The sequence below is a fragment of the Brassica rapa genome, chromosome A03 (genome assembly GCF_000309985.2).
Source record: "Brassica rapa cultivar Chiifu-401-42 chromosome A03, CAAS_Brap_v3.01, whole genome shotgun sequence".
In the NCBI taxonomy this organism is placed as follows: Eukaryota; Viridiplantae; Streptophyta; class Magnoliopsida; order Brassicales; family Brassicaceae; genus Brassica; species Brassica rapa.
The window spans coordinates 21,184,026-21,206,534 of NC_024797.2; the positions used below are offsets into that span (position 1 = coordinate 21,184,026).

Below are 22,509 nucleotides of genomic sequence, written 5' to 3' on the forward strand. Positions count from 1 at the left end.
TCTTTCGGATATTTTATTTTTCGAGACTATTACACAATTTTTATTTAGGCCTTATTGTTTGAGTAATTTTCTGTTTTTGGTTTTTTCAGATTTTGGTTTTAAAATTTTAAACTATTATTTTAGTTCTTTTTTTTGTTTTTTGTTTAACTTTTATTTCAATTTCGGGTTTAATTTATTGGTTTTTATACTAAAGTATAAAAAACTTAGATTTGATTTTGTTGTAAAACCATACAAAGTTTAAAGTGATTCGTATTAAAATGAGAAATTTATATTATTTAAACGTGAGTTTTAAAAATGCTTTAAAAATCAGTGTTATTAAACTTATCATCGCATCTGAAATTTACTATTATTGAACAAATTTTGAATTGTAGATTTAAGAGTAATTTAAGTGTCTCTGGAATATTTGAGAGGTGTTTTTATTTATAAAAATAAAAATCTAATTCTCGTGGTTTAAAATAAGATTCTATAATGATTTAATAAAAATTATGCCAAAATTTTAAATTCTCCTAAAATTATCTAAAAGTCATTAAAATCAAACCACTCCAGATTTTAAATTAAATATGTAGAAGTTTAGTTCTTTGTACCACAAAATTATATTAGAATATTTTTGTTTTCCTTTTTAAAAGTATATATTAATTTGTTGTTACTGTAAATAAAATAAGGGTTCTTTGTAATATTAGAGAAAAATCTAAAATAAGCAAGAAGGATATAAAAGTTTTTTTTTTTTTTTTTTGCTTAAAGGATATAAAAGTGTTGTACATCCCTAGATCATCACTGGCTCTTAGGGAAAAAAAAGAATCTACAGATGGTGCTTTTTCTCAATACTTTTTAGTTCCAAAGATGACACTAGATAAAAAGTACAAAACTATCATAGTTAAAAGTTCCGCAGAAGGTTTCCTTTTCATTCTCAGCATATGCTTCTAGAAATACTTGCTAATGAAAGATAAACTACCTGATATTTCATAGTTCTGAGGATAATCATGACAATATAATCCGAAAATGAGATGGACAATTCTATTTTCAAGACACATAGTTCCCTTTAAAATTTATTTTACCAGAGTATATTGGGTAAAATAGGATGGACAAATTACTATAAAGGATGTAAAATGATGTTGAGTTGAACTTTCTCCATCATCTATGTAATTGCCCTTTCGGGCCTTTTCATTAAAATGAAATAGTCGGAGAAAAAAAAATCTGTCTGAAACAAGGGAAAGAGTTTCGTTGATTCAAAGTACTTTACAGTCAAGTCAAACCTACAAAGTTGCGTTCCAGCTTCCAGGTTTGGTCTTCTCTCGCTCAACTCTTCTGGGTTTCTTGTAATTTGGTTTGCTGAACATGTCAGGTCCAAAGGTCTTGGTATCATCACACTCTTGATTACGTTTTCGAGGAGACCTTTATCAGTTTTTTTTGCTAGATCTTTGCTACGGTTTATGAGAATTGAAGTTTAGATCCTTGTCGGGCTGAAATTGTTTTATTTCTTTTTTTACAGGTTTTATGAATTGATGATTTAGGTCAGGAATGGCTCTTTATTGAGGCTGAGTCTTGTCTATTGAGTTATTTTGTGGATAAGACTCTCTATCTCTCTCTCACCAATTATGGGTGGAAGCGTCACAAGATTGGTGTTTGCTGCTTTGTTGTGTCTGTTAATGTTATTGCATCCCAAGGAAAGTACTGCATCGTCATCATCGAGTCCATGTCAGTCTGATCACTTTACCTACACAAAGCCGAGTTTGTTCGCAATAAACGGAGATCCAGTGCACATAGTTCGCTTTTGCGAAGCCGTACAGATTCATAAAGCCAAAGGTTGTGTCTTTGGGGACTCTTTTATAGACGACTTCTGCACGGTTCACCATCTACTAGGTATGCACATTCTCATTTGAGTTTGTTGGTTATTTATTGTAGCTACTGATTTTTTTTTTTTTTTAATTTGGTTTTTATGCAGGGAGAAGGTTTTTGAAAGAAAAATATGTAGAAGAAGATTCTGGTGAATCTGAAAATAGCCATGTTCAAGTAAGCTTGGCAGCAAGTGGGTTTCTTCTATTCTGCTGTGCGATTTGTTGTCCTTGCTTCCACAAAGAGAGGAAAGCAAATAGTCACGAAGTACTACCCAAAGAATCTAACTCAGGTGACTAAATATCCCTCTTTTTTTTTTCTTTGAATGTTTAGATATTTGACATTGAGGTTGGTTGGTTCATATAATACTATTATTGACAGTGCACCAAGGTTCGTCGTTTGAAATGAGCCCTTCATCTGATATGATTTCGTCTAGTTCATCCCGGGTACCTGAAAGCCCATCAAGATATGCTATGTCCCCGAGGCCTAGTGCTAGGATGGGACCCTTGAATCTGACCATGAGTCAAATTATTGCAGCAACCGATAATTTTTCAGACAGTAACCAAATTGGTGAAGGAGGCTTTGGTATAGTCTACAAGGGCACTCTAGAGGACGGTCAGGTCGTTGCCATTAAACGAGCCAAAAAGGTACCCTTTTTCAATTTTCTATGTTGTTCTTTTTTTTTTGTCAGCTAACAATATCACTATACCAAATTTTGATCTGACCGTGTCTGATCTATTTCAATTTTCTATGTTGTTCTTTTATTCATAGACACCAGAAATATAACTTTTACTTGATCAACCAGGAACACTTTGAGAATCTGCGGAAGGAATTCAAAAGTGAAGTTGATCTTTTGTCGAAAATAGGTCATCGGAACCTAGTGAAGCTACTTGGTTATGTTGATAAAGGAGACGAGCGACTTATCATAACCGAGTACGTCGGAAATGGTACACTACGGGATCACTTGGATGGTAAGAACTTTGTTTCCACACGTTCAATAGCGCTATAAGAACATATGATTTAAACAGTATAAGAAACTACTGCAGGTACTAACGGAAGCATTCTCAATTTCAATCAAAGGTTGGAGATCGTGATTGATGTTTGCCATGGATTGACATATCTCCATTCTTATGCAGGTATAGATAATGTTTTTTTATTTTTGCTCTTATTTTGAGATTCTTTTTTTTTATTTTTACTAATCGTTTTGTAAACAGAAAGACAGATAATTCACCGTGACATAAAATCGTCCAACATTATCCTCACGACGGGGATGAGAGCCAAAGTGGCAGACTTTGGGTTTGCGAGAGGCGGTCCTACGGACTCTAACCAAACCCACATATTGACACAAGTGAAAGGAACAGTTGGTTATCTCGACCCGGAGTACATGAGGACTTATCAACTCACTGCCAAAAGCGATGTTTTCTCCTTCGGGATTTTGGTTGTGGAGATACTCACTGGCCGTCGTCCGGTAGAGGCCAGACGACCTCATGATGAGAGGATTACGGTTCGATGGGTAAGCTAAGCTAACTTTTTAAAAAGTTTTGTTACGTATATATAGTAAATAAATCTTCATTTGCGAATAATCAGGCATTTGAGAAATACAATGAGGGCAAAGTGTTTGAGTTGGTGGATCCAAACGCGAGGGATCGAGTAGACGAGAAGATACTGAAGAAGATGTTCAGTTTGGCTTTTCAGTGTGCTGCTCCGACACGGAAAGAGCGACCGGACATGGAAGCTGTCGGGAAGCAGCTTTGGGCTATAAGATCCAGTTATCTTAGGCGGTCGGTGGAACAGAAATAAATAAATTGCTTTTCACACGTACACAACTTGCTAGTCTCTCTGTTATTACATAATACTGATTCTTTCTCATTTGAGGATTTTATTTGATTTGAAATGAGATACCTATAAGATTCTCTCGCACAAGCTCAAGAGCAAATATTTTTTTTTTAATACCTATATTAGCCAATAATTACAAAAGTTTGTCAACCTCCACAAAAGAGCTTAACCAAATAGACACTATAGAATACAACCGAGGGACATTGTTCTCAAAAGAAAAAATCTCCTTAGCTATCCCATCTGCTGCCATGTTTCCCCCTCTCTGCTGATACATCACCACATATTATGGGCATTAATTGCAGAAGCCTTGATGAATGTCCTGAATGATCGGTCTTAACTTAGGGGCCATACCTCTTCTTCTCCTCTTATCATTCGGACTAGCACCTGCAAATCAGATTCCACACACACCTTGCGATATTAAAAGGCAGAGAATGTTTCAATGGCCCATCTGATTGCTTTGGCTTCAGCTTCTATCGCTGATCCCAAGAGCAAAGATTAGAAGTCGGACTACTGAGTTAAAAAATAAACTATACATGCCAACTTTTTTCCCTTGAGCCTGGATAAAAGCTACTTACCGTTGGGAAACACCTCGTTGCTAGCTTTGATCTACTCTATTACTTCCTAGATGAATTTAAATAGTTTTCTTCTTAATTAATTTGACATTCCAACTAATATTAAATAGTAAAACAAAATTCATGTTTTCTAACTTGTAATTTGTACCAGAAATTTAAAAATGTTTTTACGTGTTACGTGCCGACTTATTTTCGAGGGGGTATTGCTTAGATTTAAAAAGGAATTTCCAATGGCCTTCCTTGTTTATCGGTGGTATTACCGTATGAGTTAGCTGCGGGAAAATCTGTTGACTTCCTACAAGAAGTTTCAAACATTTGGAAGAAAACGGGCTAATCTAAACAATTTGTGTCATGTTTTTTTCGTATTTCAATTTTAATACTTTGCTGATATTAACATAAACTAAAGTTTTGTAATAGAAAACATAACTTTTGTAGAATCAGATTTTCTACGATAATTACGACAAACACATAAAACAAAAAAAGACGAAAAAAGTAAAAGAATTTTATAAACTTTGGACTGGATTTTTTGAAAGGCTATCTATGTACCTTTTTCGAAGATCAAGTTGAACATAGTTCATTTTACAAAAGTTAAGATAAAAGATCAAACTGCTTTGTAAAGTTCGTTTTGTAAAACGGATATAACTTGTAGAGCAACGAAACATGACGGAAAAACGTTAAGCTTAGGTTCGCTAGACTAAAAACCACCTAAAACTAATTTCCTATATCTAAATCGAGATGTAAAGAGAGTAGGAGTTATCGGTTGTTGCATTTTAATGGATTTGAAAATCCGAACTAAATCTAGTGTTATTGGTTCTATGATTTTCAAATCTGTATTAAAATCATGTGTTATTAGTTTAATGATTCATAAATTCAATATCAAATCAAGTGTTATTCAATCTTACGGATTTACTAATATATTTGATTTTATAATATATTTAAATAGATTTTTTTGGATTTTTTTGTTAAAAATACAAAGACTCAAATCGGAGGAAAAACTTCCGGATTTGCATATTTTACTTGGATTTATAAATATTATATGGATTTATAAGGAAGCCACAATAGGTAAAACCCTAGTAACCAACCATAAGACTAGCTTCTCTCAGACAAGAGACAGAAAACCACTTTGTTGCGTCTAAACCGATTAAAGTGTAGAAGATGGATCATATTAGCGGGTTACCAGACGAGATTCTTTGTCATATATTGTCCTTCGTTCCGACAAAGCGTGCTGCTTTGACATCCGTTCTCTCAACAAGGTGGCGCGATCTGATTGCGTTTGTCCCTAATCTTTACATCGATGACTCTGCGTTTCTTCATCCCGAACTGCGTAAGCGAGAAAGGTACGAGATTCTGCAAAGTTTCATGGCGTTTGTGGATAGTGTTTTGGCATTGCAGGGTGATTCTCCCATTGGGGAATTCTCTCTCAAATGTAAAACTGCCTCGAGGGATCGTGTGGATCGTTGGATATGTAATGTCCTGCAGCGTGGTGTTTCGGACGTTGAACTTCTCATCGAGGATGATGTTGATTATTTGCTGCCTCAAGAGATGTTAGTCAGTAGAACACTTACAAAGCTGAGATTAAGGAACGCACGTTTGCCTGGGGGAGTTGAAGGGGCTTTCTTCTTACCAATGCTTAAAACTCTTGTTTTAAAGGAGGCTCGGGTTTATTCGGATAAGCTTGAGACGCTTCTTCCTATTCTCCCTGTGCTTGAGGAATTATACATACACCCTTTGACGCGGAGACGTTCGCGCTGTACCGTGTCAAGTGCGAGCCTAAAGTAGCTAGGTATAACTGTCACGGCTGAAGGAAAGTCATCAATTTCAAAGAGCTTTTCGTTTGATACTCCAAATCTGCTTTACCTTAACTATTGTGATTTCATGGCGGAGGACTACCCAAAAGTTAACCTCAGTAATGTAGTTGAGGTTGTACTCAACATTATTGCAAGTACAAGTCAAATCAATCAAATAAGATCGTCAAATAATAATAACAACGAGGTTCTGTGGTATGGTAATGTGTGGAAACTCATGAATGGTATTAGAAATGTGAAGAAACTTGCTGTGTCAGATTCTACTTTCCAGGTCAGTTTCCTCTATGCTGTGAACTGGTCAACAACCTCGAATGGTTACGGTTTATTTATTTCAGTCCATATGGATGTAAAGCAATGCCGGTTATCCTAAGGAAATGTCCACATTTAGACACTCTAGTCTTTCAGGTACGTATAAACACATGTCATTTGTCAAAAGATCGCACAAAAGAGAGATCATTAATTCTTTTGAAGTCTTTTTTTTATTTTCTCTCTATATATTGTGCTTCCTGCAGGGTCTCACAGAGTATTGGAAAGACAAATGCCGGGATGCATGTGACTGCGTTTCTCAGGAGGACAAAAGTCGTTTGCTCATGAAAAAGATACAGATCAAAGGGTTTAGAGGAACAACGGTAGAGATGGGAGTGTTAGCGCATTTTTTGAAGTATTTCCCGTGTTTGAAGGAGATTGAGATATATGCCGAAGAGAATTGTACTAGTGATATTTTTGAACACATTGTGAAGTTAGTGAATCTCTACAACGAGAGTTATCGACTTGTGGTTCACTTCCTGGTGTTGGATTCATCCTATGGGAAGTAAACCCCTAGCTAGTGTAATATACTCATGAGATTTTTCATTTAAATTTTTTTTTCTCTCTCTTTCCTTACTATTTGGTCGTAAAATATCTGAGCTACCTGAAGGAGAAAGATAGATGGTTGGACTCTTATTTCCCGTAGCTTGTCACGAACGTATAGATAAGATATGTTCTCTATATTTAGTACCATTCAATATGATCGTTAAAGTATCACACATTACACGATCATACAACAGTAACAAATGTGTGGTTTTCTTGTCCCTCAACAAGTTTTATTGATATATGAATTATTATTACTAGTGCGGGGTTTTGATTCAGAAACTGGAGGGCATTCATCTGGCAACCACTAAAGTTTCTCCGGTGTTGTAAGATCAGACGCCAAGAAAGCAGTTGCAGCTGCCATATCCTCCGTTGTTCACTAAATAATTTTTTTAAAGATGTATTGTGTAGTGTGTACTACAATTTGGATTAAGTAGCATATTCACTAAATACTTTAAAAATAAAATAAAATTTAAATTATAAATATATTATTATAGTTTACTTTATTTTTATTAAAATATGTTGAAACACAATTTTAGTTTATGATATTAAAATATTTGGATTAAATAATACTCCCTCCGTTTTTTAATATAAGTCGTTTTAGAGAAACTTTTTTGTTCCAAATTATATGTCATTTTCGGTTTTCTATGTAAAATTTATTAATAATTAATATTGTATGACCAATGGTAATATATCTTCTATTTTTTTATTGGTTGAATTGTGGTTAGGTAAATAATTAATGATGTTTTTGTCTAGAAAATATAAAAAATTAATGTAGAAAATATAAGAAATTAATGGTTTTCTTAATCTACGTGTATAGCTCTAAAACGACTTATATTAAAAAACGGAGGGAGTAGTAAAATAAAAAATTGGAAAATTTTATAAATGAATGATGATGATAATGTTAGTTTTTGTTACATCAGTTGGCTTGATGAGAAAGATAGAAAGAAAACTCTAAATAAAATTAGATCAGAGAAGAGAACCAAAAAAAAAAAAAAACCGAAGTCCGATAGAGAAGAAAAAAATGAGCAGAGGAAGCGGCGGTGGATACGATCGTCACATCACGATCTTCTCTCCAGAAGGTCGTCTCTTCCAAGTAGGTCAGTAATCGAATCGAATCGAATCCTCTCCTTTTAAACTCAACATCTCTCTTTTCTCGCGTTGTTTCCCTCACCCCCAATTTTTTATGTGTAGAATACGCATTCAAAGCGGTGAAAGCATCTGGAATCACATCGATTGGTGTTCGAGGAAAGGATTCAGTATGCGTCGTTACCCAGAAGAAAGTCCCTGTGAGTGTTTCCCTTTTTAAGGGCTTTGGTTCCAAGATTGCTTTCTTAATTTTATTTATTTGGGAATGGTGCAGGACAAGCTTCTAGATGAGTCAAGCGTATCTCACCTTTTCCCTGTCACTAAGTACCTTGGGTTGTTAGCTACTGGCATGACGGCTGATTCAAGGTCGTTGGTCACGCAAGCAAGGAACGAGGCTGCTGAGTTTAGGTTTCAATATGGTTACGAGATGCCTGCCGACATTCTTGCTAAATGGTAATAATACCCTTTCTTCCTCCTCTGTGCTTATCGAGTGTGACTAATCATGTTGTCAACAGGATTGCAGACAAGTCACAGGTCTACACTCAACATGCTTACATGAGACCTCTTGGCGTAGGCAAGTTTTGCACTCACTTCCCTACCTATTTGCATATCTACACATCTACTTGTTATGGCTGATTCTTGTTTTTGTTTGTCTTTATGAAGTTGCGATGGTTCTGGGTATGGATGAAGAGAGAGGACCCCTGCTTTACAAATGTGATCCAGCCGGTCATTTTTACGGTCACAAGGTAATAATCCCACTCTACTTGTCACTCATATTGATATTTAGACTACTGCATTTGAAGAAAAAAAAAACCTGTGTGGAAAAAAAAGTGTTACTGCTATCTTGCACTTACTTCTTCTGTAATTTAGTGTTCTATCAATCTTGTGTAACCAGAGACTGTACGCTTCCAATGCTTATCTTATCTTGCCTGTACACGTACATAGCTTATTTGTTTGGGTTAAGACAGAAGCTACAATGCAAATAGGAGGGTTTCTGTTTATATAGTTAGTGTCTCAAGTAATAAGTAAGCAAACATGTGAATGTGATGCAGGCAACTAGTGCTGGTATGAAAGAGCAAGAAGCAATCAATTTCTTGGAGAAGAAAATGAAAGAGAACCCTGCCTTCACATATGATGAAACGGTGCAGGTAGCCGATACTCCTTTCTTTGATTGTTTAGTAGTTATTTTCTATGTTACCGTAAAACGTTTAAATTAATAGGATCGCATGCACCAACAAGATTCTAAAAAGAAATTATATTTCTGACTTTTGCAGACTGCCATATCCGCTCTGCAATCAGTTCTTCAAGAAGACTTCAAGGCAACTGAGATTGAGGTATCAGAATTCAACACACTCTTTACTCCTTTTTGTACTGTTGTTGGCCAGAGAAGTATCATAGTTTTGAATAAAAGTGCTAGGGCGAAATGAATTTGGTTAAAGCTTTGTGAAAGGCATAACGTTTTTTTTTCGTGCTAATTGGCAGGTGGGAGTTGTGAGAGCTGATAACCCTATTTTCCGTTGCCTGGAAACGGAGGAGATCGAGGAGCATTTGACGGCCATTAGTGAACGCGACTGATCACTTTTGGATCTTGACGCTAATAAATCAGACTTTGCATCTCTTCCTATTGCTTTCAAATCTTTCTATGATCATTCACATTTCAGAGAAATTGTTTCCGTCAGTCTTATTTATGAATCTTGTTTCTCAGATCCTCTTAATATGAGTTGTTGCATGGAATAGAGTTTAATTAATTTCCAATGACCAAAAAGCAGAGAGCAAGTGTTACGGTTTTCAAAAGCTTTTCAATCTACCAGCATTTTCCTTCCCCTCCGTCACTTGCTTGAAATAACTTTGATTATATTTTTCTTGTTCCGCCTATGAAACGATTGAAATAACTTTTTTTTCTATATGATAATGTATTCCATTGTGGGTCTCGAATTTATGTTTTAGGCTTTGATTGTTTGGGTTTTAAAAATAGTTTTTATTTTAGATTTTGGTTTTTAGAATTTAGAGTTTTCAAATGATAAAATTAATATAATAGATTATCTTCTTATATGATATTCGAAGTTTTAGATGTTTTCTGTGCCTGTTGACAAAAAAAAAAATGTTTTCTGTGCTTAAAATTTTTATAAAATAATTTACTTTTACAGAAAATAGTAACTCGCAAATTTATAATAAATAACAGAAATTATAAATAAAAATACAGAAATTTATTTCAAAACTAAAACATTAACAAAATAGTTCACATTATTATAGAGATGATATTTTGTAATATTTATTTACTATTTATATCTAATTTAATAAAATAAATTATTGTTAATATTAAAATTGATTTGGGATATGTATTAGTCCGTCTAAAATGCGGATCTCCGCCTAGCCTAGTAAATGATTATAATTAAAACTTGGTTGAACCGGGTTGGATTACGACTATTATATTTTATCCGGTTTTCAAAACATTATATTTGAGCCATTGATTAGTGTCAACAAACCCTACGAGACCAACTCGAGAAAGCAAAGAGTTTTGTGGATCACAAATGTTGAGAAGAAAACCCACAAAAATCCAACTCAAAATCGAAGACCGCGACGAGCTTGAACTATCCCGCAAATCAGAACAACCCACCACCACCACCACCGCAACCGCAACCGCTCCATCTTCCTCCTCCCTCCTCCACCTCATCGACCCTAAACGCCAACACCCTTCCTCCAAATCCGACCGCATCGGCCTCTCCTCTTCCTAAAGAATCCCCCCATGGAAGTCGAAGTCAAGCTCCGCCTCCTCACCGCCGCCGCTCACCTCCGCCTCACCACTCTCCTCACCCCCTTCCACCTCAAAACCCTCCACCAGCGCAACCTCTTCTTCGACACGCCCCAGAACGACCTCTCCCTCCGCCGCGCCGTCCTCCGCCTCCGCTTCCTCCACAACACATCGCAGCAGCAGCGCTGTGTCCTCTCTCTGAAGGCGAAGCCGACGCTGGCCAACGGGATCAGCCGCGTGGAGGAAGACGAGGAGGAGATCGACGCGGGGTTGGGTGGAGAGTGCGTGGATTCGCCGTGGAAGCTGTCGGATCTTGGATCTAGGGTTTTGAAGAGGGTCAGAGAGGAGTACGGGTTTAAGGATTTTCAGGGGTTTGTGTGTTTGGGAGGGTTCGAGAATGTGAGGAATGTGTATGAGTGGAGAGGCGTGACACTCGAGGTTGATGAGACTAAGTTTGGTTTTGGGAATTGCTATGAGATTGAATGCGAGACTGAGGAGCCCGAACGTGCCAAGTCTATGATCGAAGAGTTTCTTTCTGCGAACAATATTGAGTTTAAGGATTCGGATATGACCAAGTTTGCTGTTTTCCGTTCGGGAAAGCTTCCTTGACTGATGGTTGGTTAGTCTCCCCCCTTTAATTTCATGATTGTTAATATAATGTTGTGTGGTGTGTTTTAGGATTTATATTGGGATCTAATTCATACGGATGCTTTAGACAGTTTACTACATTTTTTGTTTTATTTACGTTAATCTAACTTACTATGATGTGGATTGAATAGGTGGAGTATCTAAGACTGAAGAAATGGTGCATCTAATAATGAGTTCACGGAGTATCTCTAAGGTTGAAGAAATGGTGCATCTAATAATGTTTTACTATTGAATTGGATGATTGATCTCTGTTTACACTATTTCTTATGGCCATTTGCATCGTATCTTTTTTGCTATATATATATTTGCTGAAATCCCACGAATGGAAACACCACCAAGTACTATATATATAAAAAGTAAAAACATGCAAGCTGTTAGACTATAACCAAGTACCGTTGAATCTCAAACTACCGGGAGAGGGAACAAACACTACATCGATTATTATCCACGAGACCCTTAACCGTTGCTAAAACTGGAGCTAGGGACAATAATCAAAATTACTAAAAGTAGACAACTTGAAAAGAAGCAAAATAGCAAAAGATATAAACCAAAGCCTGAGAGGAGCAAAACAATATGGTTATAACCAAAAACTGAGATCGATGATACTGAATCGAGTCAGGAGATGCGCCGTTTGGTGTTGACGTACTGGTCCGAGTGCTGCATTCTAATGTTTTGGAGACCAATGCTTGGTGTTAATGTTTAATCCTGATAAGGTTAGTTAAGCTCGGTTTCATGTTTCGTTCACTTGTATGGTCGAATTGTAAGGGTTTAAGAGACAGTTCTCTTCAAGTCGTGGAGGGAACTTGTTCTCGGTAGAATTACAACAAAGTAGAAGATCGAGTAGCGTAGGATCCATCTATGTGTTCCTGGGTGGTACTAGATCACTTTGTTTGTAAATGTGGTTGAATTCTTGTGGTTGAAATCATGTACTACTCTTTGGTTAATATAAAGTTGAAGTTGAACCAAAAAAAAAAAAAACTACCTTCGGCAGAAGTGATAGCTGCTATGTTACACCATTAGTTGTTCATTCCTTGAAGTTGACCATTACAGAAGCCCATGCCGTTAGACCCGACCAGGATGATTCGACTCAGTTCACTATCCGGCAAACATTCCGATAGGCCTTAAACAACCAGTTGGGGACAGAGAGTTTGGCGGCCAGGAGAGACTTTTGACTTCTTATAGATGCCGATAAATGCATCAACAGCCAGATTATCACCATGAAAAAAAGACATGAGATGTATGAAGCAATATTATTTTTATATCCTCACTACTCTTTGTTTTTATTTTAATAAAGCTAATTAGACAAGCGTGGTGTTATGTGCATTCATTCTAAACAGCAACAAAGAAACTGTGAAGCCCGGCGAAAGATCCTTCAATGACAAACATTCTAAACAGGAAACATAAACTAAAATCCAGGTCGGAAGTCTGAGATAACAACAAATGGTAACACAACAAGATGAAACTGAATAAGAGTAGGTTTCACTGAACTACTTAAAACCAACACGTACGATCCTCTTCTCAAGTCTTAAACCACACATAAACACTCCCCCACTCATCCCAATACACGTTTCATTTCCTCTTCTTAGCAGGTGGCTGGCGAACATCTTCGTCATCTTCCTCCTCCTCATCATCTTCTTCCTCGTCATCATCCTCATCATCATCATCACTATCACTCTCATCACCATCATCATCGTCATCATCATCGCTTCCTGCTCCACCATTCGTCACTGGGTCATCCTCTGGATCAGCTTCCTCTCCCCCTTCATCCCCAGAGAAGTTTTCATCGTTAGCATCATCTTCATCTTCGTCATCATCATCAGCGTCTTCATCATCGTCGTCGTCATCGTTATCATCAGAGTCGCTACCATCTTTGTTTTCCTCATCAGGACGTCCTTTTTTGTAACCCTCCTTCACAGAAAGCCTGGAGAAAAGAAAAGATAAAATTCAGATTGACTCAATTTTAAAAAAAGAAAGGAAACGTGTGTGTGGCTGTTCTACTCACCTCTGATCTTCAGCAATCAACCCAATCAGCAACGTTTCCGCCTGCGGTTGTCACACCAGAATTAATGTTAGACAAAAATGTCTTATGCAATTGATACAATACTGAACTTTCAGTAAAGATAGTAGAACTAAACAACAGAATGTGAAAAAATATGTAATGAATTAATACACATAGCAAGTTCATCATTACATACTAAAAATATGCAAGTTTTTTTTTTTTTTTTTGTAAAAACCTCAAAAGGTGTTTAAACACCAAATAACATAAAACTTATACTGCTAAAGTCAATTTGTATGGATTTAAAACTTGGATAAATGAAGTCTTTTTGTTTTGCTGTCTTATACAAATCCAAGAAAGATATCCCTATTACCAAATAACCCAACAACATATGGCAAAAGCTACACAGTAAAAGTGGCAAATGTACACTTGCCATTGTTGAAATCTGCATTCAACTTCAGTTGTACAAAGACCCATCTAGAACCAATTGATAAAAGCAAGACAAAAAATCTTATCCCTAACACAGAAATCTGAATATGCACATATAAAGCAAGGAATCAAAACAAATCTAATAGACCTTGGATTCAGGACACGTAGCTATCTCGATAATGGTCAGAGATTAAAAAAACGGGTGTATACCGCAAGGAGCAGACAAGCCAGGTTCCTTCCGACGAGGATGAGAAGCGTCTCTGTGACAGAACAAGCCCATGTCTGCGTCTCCATCGACCTAGCGGCAACCACTTCCATATCTACTCGCAACTGCAGCTGAAACTGAAAAGGACACACTGTAAGAGATGAGGAGACAGAAAGCCTTTAACGAAATCCTACAGGGGACGAGGAGAGAGAGAGAGGGGAGAACCTGAATAGCTTATGTGTCTCTAGATCCGGTCAACGGGTCAAGTGTATACCCTAGATTTGGTCCGAGTAGGTTTTCTTTTCTTTTTTTCGTTTTTGAGTTTTTTTTTTTTTTTTATAACGCTGATTTATTATGATATTACAATTATGATATAGGAAAGATTACATAGACGATTCGACAACCGACAATACTACCTGCCTCTTATGAAAACCTACGCTTAACTGCATCACCTGAGCCGTCCTATGAAGATCCACGCCTGACCAGATTTACTTGCACCATGTTGAAGATCTCTTGTAAGCCTTTCCTCTGTAGTCTGCATAATTGTTTAATAAACCGTTCTCTCCGGGACTTGAAACCTGGATTTCTTGTAATCTGCAATAAATTGCATAGTCTGGGATTCGAACCCCAGACCTGGGTGTAGAAGCCTTTAAACCTTAACCAATAGGCTACGGTGCTTCCACCTTGAGTTTTTTTTTACAAAACTATTTTATTACTTAAATTAAGTGTGGTAAAGAAAGCCAAACCGGAATAAAACATTGGCAAACAAAAAAAAAACTTTTGAGACATGTATTCTTATCTAATGAATCCACAGTCATGTTTTGCGCTTGATGTTGATAAACAATCTTAAAATATCTCTTAACATTTTTAACCCTTTTAGTTCTTTTGAACAACTTGATCATGTCATTGGTTTTATTAGACACAAAGTGTCTCACATCGGTAGTTGGAAGATATCATAAGTAATATATAATATAGATGGGTCACTCCACTTATCACCAATTGGTTTTAGGTTAAAAGTTCATCTAGCTTAACAGGTTCTTGAATCATTGAAATCAGACTCTTACAGCCCATTCCAAAATAATGATAGCTTGAGTAGTCTTCAAAAAAAGTGCGTCCAGTTCCGTATGCAGAGAAGGCACATGCTTAATTTGGTTCCTTATTCCTATAAGTTGGTTTCAACCGGATAATCTCTTTTAACTCATCCACATCCACTGAATATACGATTTCTTTTAGTTGCTTCACTAGATAGCTTATGATTCATCCACCATGCAAATGTTTTGTAAGCTTACAACTTGAGCAGTCACTGGATGAAGCATTGTTTGCCTTTTCGGTATGTCTGTTGTATTTTCTTCAAACCACACTTGATATTCACCTTTGACGTGTCTTATTAACGTTAAAAAATCGTTTATGATTACTCTAAATAATTTATCGTTTTGAGTTTTTAAAAATACCAGATTATCATAGAGAAGGATTTATACCTAACTGCATATCTTCAATATCGTCCGAGTTGGTATAAACACTGAAATCTGAAAAAAATTGTGGCTATACTTGTAAATAGACTCTAAAAGACTAAGTGAGTGTATGATCGTGACTATAGTAAACTTGTGGTCTTGCTTGAATTCACTTAGTCTTTGGATGCTATGAACTATTCTAAATTGCTTGCTTCTTCTGATTCATAGTACTGCTAGCTTAAACCAAGTAACGGTTACCTTTTTTTATTTGTTTGGGTCAGTCTATGTGTTTAGAGCATTGCTACTTGTTATGGCATGACTGGATTGTGAAGTGGCTCAATAGCTTGTGAACAGTTAAGTTGGCTAAACAGTTATTGATAAGCATAACTAACTGATTGAATTTTTTATCTTAGTGTGATTCATATATTGTAGTGAAACGAGACAATCATTCTCATTAAACAAATTTGTTGCGTATATCTTTTTTTTTATTGGTGCATGGAAGGATCAAACTCGTCAGGGTAAAGATATTACTTGATTAAAGAACTAAAACATAAAGGACGATAGATTTAGATACAGACATGTCAAGTAGTACATGTAATAGGTTATGTTTTTTTTTTGATAAACCCTATCGGCTGATCCGGTCGGCCCCGGAAGGAACACACTTAGTGCTATATAATGGACTAGCCCAAAAGCGTACCATACTGCCTGATCCGAGTTTGAAATATCTTCTGACTAATGCCACGGGATGGACCAATCATCTGTTATGGCCTACCATGTAAACCACTTGGACCGAATCCCAAGCATAAACTGGTCAAGTAGTGATAATTTAGTTTTCAGAGGGAATCGAATCCATAACTGATGTAGGTACACACCAAGCTCCAAGAGATTGCCACAAGTGGTGTTTAGAAATAGACAAATTCAGATAGATTTACTAAATTGCTTGCCTCTTCTGATTGCCACAACCCCTCTCGACAAGACCAGAGATAGAGAATTAGTAAATCTTCAAGTGTTTATATTGATATGTCCTGGAAAATCATTGATACCACAAGTGGTGTTTGATGCGTAGTACAATTACAAGACAAAACAACTGATCTACCTGCCCTTCAGGACAGCCATTGAGTAAAAAAAATAAAAGATAGGATTGTAGTTCAACAAAGCAACACCAGCTCTAATATCGAAGTAGTTAACAACATATAAAGAACATTACTGACAACAATCACAACATCAAAGATTCCTCCCATCATCCACTATACAGAAAGAACACCAACTTCTCACACACATAATATTCACTGTAAAACCGGAAAAGAAGATGATAACATCTCACTCCGGACCCTTGTCCCGTGGAGCTTCAGAATGCGTAGCAATGTAGTCTTTTGTGTAAACCCGGTGCCTCCTCTCTCGAGCGTATATAACCCAAAAAACCAAAGACAGCATTACAGCAGTAGAGACCAACATAAGACCGACATAGATCCACCGCGTGTATCTCTTCAGTCCGGGGCAATGATCCCTCTCTATATCAGTGAATGTGGACCTCACGAAGTTACACCCTCGCAGATCTGCCAAGAATGGACCGTACTTGTACAGACCATAGCTTACGTTAACTGCTGCAGCCATCTGGGTGTAAAGCTTTGGTGTCATGCGTCCCTGCGTGCTACATGTTCCCACTGTTATAATTTGACATGTGTAATTCTTCCATACCTGCAATTAATAAGAATCATGAGACGAATTGTAATACATATTCTACTAGTTTCAATATATGATACTGTATTCAATTAGTTAGGCATGCGGGTTTGGGTAGTTTGAAATTCAGGTAGTTCGGTTCGACTAGAATCTCGTCAGATAGAACCGGAAAAAATTCGGTTTGGTTCAGTACTGGGGTAGGTCGGTATTTAATTTTTTTACCGAAACTATCCGAAGTTCCTGGTTTATATTTCGGTTCAAAATTCGATTAAATCCGGATAATTTCGGTTACCTTCGGTTCAAAATTTTGGTTTAGTTTGGTTCGAAATTTGGTTAACAATTTGTTTTTTGTGCCCGAACTAACCGATTACGAAACCGAACCGAAAACCAAAGTTTTTTTTACAAACCAAACTTCTCACCGAACTAACCCAAATTTCGGTTCGGTTCGGCGGGTTCAGTTCAAAATGCCAGGCCTACAATATTAGTCGTTCTTATTCTGAAACAAAACGTGTAGTTTGTGAGAGATGGAAACTTAGGTTTACCTCTGTAGCATTGCTAAGATGGACCTCACCGGGTTGGCACTGGTGGTCAGAGAGATCAGCATTGAATGGATTACAGAGCAGGGGCATTAAGGGACCAGACTGGTTGTAGTAAAAGGGACGGGCTTGAGGTGGGAAGTTCCTGTTGGTCATTGTGTTGATGGCAGAGTCAAGAAGGTTAACCAACTGGTATGTCACAAGCTTCGTCTGAGTCAATGTTTCTCTTGCGGTTGCATTATCAACGCATGGTAGAATATCGTCTAGAGCCGTGTGAGCTGTTGGGTGCTGCACCCATTGGTCCATTGCAACACATGTATCCCCCACAACGCTGACAAAGAGGAATTATTATTATTGTTATTATTATTATTATTATTATTATTTGAATAAATGGTAGAAAGGGAAGAGAACTCACTTGTGTAGAATCAGAAATACACCACACAAAATGAAAGTACCGGTGACGAGAATCCAACCAAGGATCACCAACCTATCCATTGTTAATCACAAGAGCTTATCAACATTAACCAACGATGAAACAAAACATTAGAATGTAACTTCACTTACGTATACACAAGGCACTGCAGTCCAAAGATAGAGAGTACTGTATGTAACAACAATGACAATAATCAGCATGTAATCAATAACAATCCCTAAGAATTTGCAGCCAGACGACTTACAAAATCCAATAAATGCAAGGAAAAGCATCACAGCAGCGATGAGGATGAGAGCAAGTCTCCTGCAACAAAATAGAGACACATTATAAGCAAAATAAAAAAAAGGGTGAAAAATAGATAACAATATATGGTGGTAGTGGATTTTTTACATGTTGTTCAAGACACTTTGAATCTTGTCTTGGTTCTCCATCGTTTTGACAGAGAGAGTAGTTGCAGAGGAGTTGATCTTTCTCTGTATATCGTTAATTTTCGTTAGAACATCCCCAGGAAGAACCAAGGATTGCACATCCACCTTCTCCGCTGCGTTGAGATAATCTGACACGTTCCTGAGGTTTTCCGACGTGAAATTCGCTTGTCTCACCACATAGTCCAAAGTATCTGTCGTGCTGGCGTGAAACTTTCCTTGGCCCGTGTAAAGGAAAACACATCCCACACTGGAAATATCAAAACACAATATATCAAGAAACAAGAGGCAGTAAAAGAAAGAGAGAGAGAGAGAGTGTATGATACATTGCTGCGATTGTGAAGGATATGAGGAGGATAAGGGAGAGAGCATAAGCAATCCGGGAATAGCCGTAAGGTTGACGGGCACAGCAGCAGTAGCAAAAGCAAATGAGAGACAAGGATAGCCCAAAGAAGACAAACCAGACTCCTGCTATAACTGCAAAAGGCAGCGCCGTATAAGCAACAGACTGCACCAAAAGCACAAGAATGAGAAAGAATGATTAGAGCATATCACAAGTATCCTCCAAAATGTTCAAGACCCTCCTCATAAGAAAAAAAAAAGGAGGGAATATGATAGATTGTTTTCAAACATGTAACTATAAATGCTAGTTAAATGTTTCCATTGATTAATTCGTTATAATCATAACTAAACATTTAATAATCAAAATTTTAAATAAATTTAGGGAATCTAAGTACCAATTCTGAAGCAGGAAACTGCTTATAAGCATGTCACAAGTATCCTCAAGATGAAGATTTTTGAATAGTTTCATAAAACATTCATTCATATCAACAGCAAACTAGTTCAGTCTAGTTATAAATACTAATCCAATTTTTCAATTGATAAAAGCATAGTTTACACCTTAAAAGAACCAGACTCCACTAAGCCAGAGGTTTCAATGGTAAAGATCAAAACTTTTGATCAAGTCAAAACCCAACTTGGGGGGAAAGAGAGAATTTTGGATGGACCACAGAAATAAAGACACTCACAAAAATATAATGGGAATTGCTTATGTTCCAGCCACCAGTGTAAAGCTTGAAATTTTCAGTAGGATCTTTTCTTTTGGTTCTCTTTGCAGCCAAAACCAAAGATGAGTTTTCTCCACTTTCCTCTGCCATAAACCTTCCTTCTACACTTGTTCTACCCCATTCCTCTTCTTCTGGAACAATCCAATCCAAATTTTTTTAAGAGACTTTAATCGATATATTACTCAAGAAAAATCGACAATTATTTTGTGTCTTACCAGCAATCGATATTCCTGCGGCGACAAGAAGAAGTGAAGAAAGAATACAAATAAGTAAGAACACTCTGTTAGATCTGGAACACAACATAACTCTCTGTTTTTGTTTTTGTTTTTGTTTTATTCTCTCGTTTCAGTGTTTTTATGTTTTTATCGAATGGTGATAGAGAAACAATTGCAGACGTATTAAGAACACGATTTGCTTGATTGATTTTGAGATGCCGCTTGACGCGGTTCTCTTGTCTTCCTCGAATCACATTTCCTTTTTTTGTTTTTAATTATTTCCCCATTTCCAAAGTAGTTTTTTTCATGTGCATTCCCACAGTTTTTAATTCTTTTCAAAAGATGCTCAGCTTATTTCCTTTTTGTATCTAAGGCTCAGAATGGAGAAAGCGGATCAAGCGTTGCGGATCTAGCGGACCAAGCGGATCGAGCGGAACAAGAGTGGATCGAACGGATCGAACGGAACAAAAGTGGATCAAGCGGATTTGGCGGTACAAAACATATGTTTGAATGCTAAAGTGAATAAAAAGTAGTTCAAAGTAATGTACAAATCTAAATTAATCTATAGAAATTATAATACTATTTATTTTTAAAAACACTTTACAAATGAAAATTATATAATTTTATTCAAATTTAAGAAAAATGATTTAAGCATATATATTATTATTTTGAGTTTTAAAATTAAATATGTGTCTGATTTTGGATGCATTGAAATTGATAAAAGCAGTATAAAATAAATTTAAAATAATTTCGTTAAGAATTAAATTTTTATTTAGATTTTAAATTAATTTTATGGTTATTTAAAAAATGCAATGAATATAAATTTTTAATTCAGAATATAATAGAAAATTAATTTTAACATATATATATATATATATAATTTGGATGATTAAAAAACAATATTGTTTTTTGATAAAGTAGTGTAATTTTCAAATGATATATTGTGAACACAAGTGCGAAACAGTAAGGATATAAAAAACATACTACAATCACAAATAAATATTATTTCTTATAGTTAAAAAAAAAAAATACGAACAGTGGTTCTACACACAAGAAACACTCTGGATTTGCTATATATTACTGTAGAAAGTGGTTCTATAACTTTTGTTCATACAATAGAACTGCTAGTGGTTCATTATTATTTTATTATTTTAAAAAAGTAGTCTAACATTAGCTTAAATAAATTGTTGAATGGAAATAGAGAAGCAGTCCTTCCACTTGGTGTGTATCGACCACTTATTATATGATCCCCATTCATACTCTTAATCAGTTTCTTAATATAGCGTGTATTAATTCTACAGATATTTAAGTTTACTTTTTAATTTTTCTCATTCGAATCTTTCCGTTTCCATTTCCATTTTAAAGTTAACAAAAAAAGAGACCAAAAAAAAAAAAGACTTTCAGTTTTGTTGTGTAGTCTTTGTCTCACTGAAAAAAAGAACTTGTAACTGTTTAAGCGTTTATTTGCTGTGCGAATAGCGAAGTCACACTTGGCGACTTTCATTATCAGAAAATGAAACTTTTTGTCGATTTTTAGGAAAGATAATTGTCCCATAATTTCTTTCGCCACGTATTTTTGACGGTATTCGGAATGTTAGCAGTTTGGTAAAACTAGCGTAACTTAATTTTTTATTTTTTTTGTTAGAGGCGAGCGCAACTTACCTAAAAATGTGACTATATGAGTTCAATTTATATGGTGTTACAAATAATTACTTTTTAATATAAAATTCAAACTTTTTCTATAATCAAAATTTGTTTGGTACGAAAATATACTATTGCCATTAAATTAAAAGCGTTTGTTACATAAATTGGTCTATTTTGGTTTTTGTTTATTTTAAATCAATTATACTAAAATAACGTTGTTTTAGTGCTTTAGTTAAAACAAAATTCTTCTGCACTTGTAGAGAATCAAAATTTGGACCAAATCGCAATCACAATATAACTCATCTTCTCAAATCAGAGACAGATAAAACCACTTGCTTTGCTAGATTCAGCAATCTCTGCGTTTGGTGTCTTTGTAACTGTTTCTTAATAACTGGGGCAAAATTTTCATCAATCGCAGGTGGAACGTCATAACTGTCAAATGAGCTAATCGCAGGATCCAAGACGTTGTTTGAGAAGAAAAGGTGTTGTTGCACAGAGTAACAAAGCGCTTTGTACTCTTCTTGTGTGTCTGACATTTGTTTTGGGGACATGATTCAGAGGAGAGAGCTGTAGATTTACAACCAGAGCAAGTTATTGGAACATCAGGACAACATTTGATTGTATGACCAATCTCTTTGCAATGGGTACAAGCCAAGGGCATCTACGGATTGGATACAACCACTTTGCTGATATCTCTAGACTCAAACTGAATGCTAACCGCCTCTAGAAACTGTTTCCTTAAGCTGATAAGAGCAAGTACTTTAACTACCTCCAAATAAGTTTTGTTAATTTGTTGTTGATGGGTGGAGATAGTTAGTGTCCCAGGTAAGCATGTGATACGTTCAAGACCGTCTTCATTGAACAATTGGAATGGAACACTAAGTAGCTTAATCCAGATATGGGCAGAGGTGAGATCATGTTTATCAGGAAGGTTTTCAGGCTTCCATTGAGAAACAAACATTGTTTGTTTGATGATGATCAATAAATTTAAAATTTCATTTAAAAAAACATTGTTTGACCTTCAATCTACCATAACCGCTGGTT

The 22,509-nt window shown here is 36.1% G+C and overlaps 7 protein-coding genes and 2 long non-coding RNA genes across 12 annotated transcripts; 7 read left to right on the forward strand and 2 right to left on the reverse strand.

The window, feature by feature from the left end:
- The first annotated feature begins 838 nt into the window (after positions 1-838).
- LOC103860356 (calmodulin-binding receptor-like cytoplasmic kinase 3) lies at positions 839-3,783 on the forward strand. 2 transcript variants are annotated; one of them, XM_033287600.1, is made up of 8 exons: positions 839-1,283; positions 1,495-1,860; positions 1,943-2,125; positions 2,215-2,480; positions 2,639-2,804; positions 2,880-2,969; positions 3,048-3,346; positions 3,421-3,783. In XM_033287600.1, the coding sequence occupies exons 2-8, from the start codon at positions 1,596-1,598 to the stop codon at positions 3,631-3,633; spliced, it is 1,482 nt and encodes a 493-aa protein (XP_033143491.1). In that variant the 5' UTR covers positions 839-1,283; positions 1,495-1,595; the 3' UTR covers positions 3,634-3,783. The 2 variants fall into 2 exon arrangements, with proteins under 2 accessions (XP_033143491.1, XP_009136193.1); XM_009137945.3 differs by having other exon boundaries at positions 842-1,279; positions 1,490-1,860.
- Positions 3,784-4,028: 245 nt separating this feature from the next.
- Positions 4,029-6,454, forward strand: LOC103860358 (F-box protein At3g59000). Its single transcript, XM_033287605.1, has one exon. The coding sequence runs from the start codon at positions 5,397-5,399 to the stop codon at positions 6,018-6,020; it is 624 nt and encodes a 207-aa protein (XP_033143496.1). The 5' UTR covers positions 4,029-5,396; the 3' UTR covers positions 6,021-6,454.
- On the forward strand, positions 6,401-6,861 carry LOC103860357 (putative F-box protein At3g58950). The gene is made up of 2 exons (XM_009137947.3): positions 6,401-6,451; positions 6,559-6,861. Exons 1-2 carry the CDS (start codon positions 6,401-6,403, stop codon positions 6,859-6,861), a joined length of 354 nt encoding a protein of 117 aa, XP_009136195.1.
- A 939-nt stretch (positions 6,862-7,800) lies between these two features.
- LOC103860359 (proteasome subunit alpha type-6-B) lies at positions 7,801-9,744 on the forward strand. Its single transcript, XM_009137949.3, has 8 exons — positions 7,801-7,995; positions 8,090-8,184; positions 8,259-8,437; positions 8,500-8,558; positions 8,648-8,730; positions 9,037-9,132; positions 9,259-9,318; positions 9,467-9,744. The coding sequence occupies exons 1-8, from the start codon at positions 7,920-7,922 to the stop codon at positions 9,557-9,559; spliced, it is 741 nt and encodes a 246-aa protein (XP_009136197.1). The 5' UTR covers positions 7,801-7,919; the 3' UTR covers positions 9,560-9,744.
- A 709-nt stretch (positions 9,745-10,453) lies between these two features.
- Positions 10,454-11,707, forward strand: LOC103860360 (triphosphate tunnel metalloenzyme 3). Of its 2 annotated transcripts, none has more exons than XM_009137951.3 (2): positions 10,454-11,355; positions 11,516-11,707. In XM_009137951.3, exon 1 carries the CDS (start codon positions 10,731-10,733, stop codon positions 11,343-11,345), a length of 615 nt encoding a protein of 204 aa, XP_009136199.1. In that variant the 5' UTR covers positions 10,454-10,730; the 3' UTR covers positions 11,346-11,355; positions 11,516-11,707. The 2 variants fall into 2 exon arrangements, with proteins under 2 accessions (XP_009136199.1, XP_009136198.1); XM_009137950.3 differs by having other exon boundaries at positions 10,454-11,351.
- A 1,021-nt stretch (positions 11,708-12,728) lies between these two features.
- On the reverse strand, positions 12,729-14,354 carry LOC103860362 (phosphopantothenoylcysteine decarboxylase subunit VHS3). Of its 2 annotated transcripts, XM_009137953.3 has the most exons (4): positions 14,240-14,354; positions 14,020-14,151; positions 13,387-13,427; positions 12,729-13,305 (listed from the first exon to the last, which is right to left on the reverse strand). In XM_009137953.3, exons 2-4 carry the CDS (start codon positions 14,125-14,127, stop codon positions 12,954-12,956), a joined length of 501 nt encoding a protein of 166 aa, XP_009136201.1. In that variant the 5' UTR covers positions 14,128-14,151; positions 14,240-14,354; the 3' UTR covers positions 12,729-12,953. The 2 variants fall into 2 exon arrangements, with proteins under 2 accessions (XP_009136201.1, XP_009136200.1); XM_009137952.3 differs by having other exon boundaries at positions 14,020-14,244.
- Positions 14,355-14,530: 176 nt separating this feature from the next.
- On the forward strand, positions 14,531-16,719 carry LOC117132735. Its single transcript, XR_004456260.1, has 2 exons — positions 14,531-14,923; positions 15,049-16,719. It is a non-coding gene; the product is annotated as an uncharacterized LOC117132735 (long non-coding RNA).
- Positions 16,502-20,123, reverse strand: LOC103860363. The gene is made up of 9 exons (XM_009137955.3): positions 19,822-20,123; positions 19,568-19,737; positions 18,866-19,047; positions 18,505-18,789; positions 18,359-18,417; positions 18,246-18,282; positions 18,097-18,168; positions 17,688-18,012; positions 16,502-17,163 (listed from the first exon to the last, which is right to left on the reverse strand). Exons 1-9 carry the CDS (start codon positions 19,907-19,909, stop codon positions 16,786-16,788), a joined length of 1,596 nt encoding a protein of 531 aa, XP_009136203.1. The 5' UTR covers positions 19,910-20,123; the 3' UTR covers positions 16,502-16,785.
- On the forward strand, positions 19,635-22,494 carry LOC108871327. Its single transcript, XR_001958018.2, has 3 exons — positions 19,635-19,875; positions 20,195-20,312; positions 21,884-22,494. It is a non-coding gene; the product is annotated as an uncharacterized LOC108871327 (long non-coding RNA).
- The last annotated feature ends 15 nt before the right edge of the window (positions 22,495-22,509 follow it).

Coding starts and splice junctions, on each gene's coding strand:
- LOC103860356 (XM_033287600.1), top strand. CDS start 1,596: ATGGGTGGAAGCGTCACAAGATTGGTGTTTGCTGCTTTGTTGTGTCTG. Junction 2,126..2,214: donor ACCCAAAGAATCTAACTCAG/GTGACTAAATAT, acceptor TATTATTGACAG/TGCACCAAGGTTCGTCGTTT. Junction 3,347..3,420: donor AGAGGATTACGGTTCGATGG/GTAAGCTAAGCT, acceptor GCGAATAATCAG/GCATTTGAGAAATACAATGA.
- LOC103860358 (XM_033287605.1), top strand. CDS start 5,397: ATGGATCATATTAGCGGGTTACCAGACGAGATTCTTTGTCATATATTG.
- LOC103860357 (XM_009137947.3), top strand. CDS start 6,401: ATGCCGGTTATCCTAAGGAAATGTCCACATTTAGACACTCTAGTCTTT. Junction 6,452..6,558: donor TAGACACTCTAGTCTTTCAG/GTACGTATAAAC, acceptor TGCTTCCTGCAG/GGTCTCACAGAGTATTGGAA.
- LOC103860359 (XM_009137949.3), top strand. CDS start 7,920: ATGAGCAGAGGAAGCGGCGGTGGATACGATCGTCACATCACGATCTTC. Junction 8,731..9,036: donor GTCATTTTTACGGTCACAAG/GTAATAATCCCA, acceptor AATGTGATGCAG/GCAACTAGTGCTGGTATGAA. Junction 9,319..9,466: donor TCAAGGCAACTGAGATTGAG/GTATCAGAATTC, acceptor GCTAATTGGCAG/GTGGGAGTTGTGAGAGCTGA.
- LOC103860360 (XM_009137951.3), top strand. CDS start 10,731: ATGGAAGTCGAAGTCAAGCTCCGCCTCCTCACCGCCGCCGCTCACCTC.
- LOC103860362 (XM_009137953.3), bottom strand. CDS start 14,127: ATGGAAGTGGTTGCCGCTAGGTCGATGGAGACGCAGACATGGGCTTGT. Junction 13,428..14,019: donor TGGCTTGTCTGCTCCTTGCG/GTATACACCCGT, acceptor TGACAACCGCAG/GCGGAAACGTTGCTGATTGG. Junction 13,306..13,386: donor TTGATTGCTGAAGATCAGAG/GTGAGTAGAACA, acceptor TCTTTTCTCCAG/GCTTTCTGTGAAGGAGGGTT.
- LOC103860363 (XM_009137955.3), bottom strand. CDS start 19,909: ATGTTGTGTTCCAGATCTAACAGAGTGTTCTTACTTATTTGTATTCTT. Junction 19,738..19,821: donor CGCAGGAATATCGATTGCTG/GTAAGACACAAA, acceptor GGATTGTTCCAG/AAGAAGAGGAATGGGGTAGA. Junction 18,169..18,245: donor CTGCAGTGCCTTGTGTATAC/GTAAGTGAAGTT, acceptor AACAATGGATAG/GTTGGTGATCCTTGGTTGGA.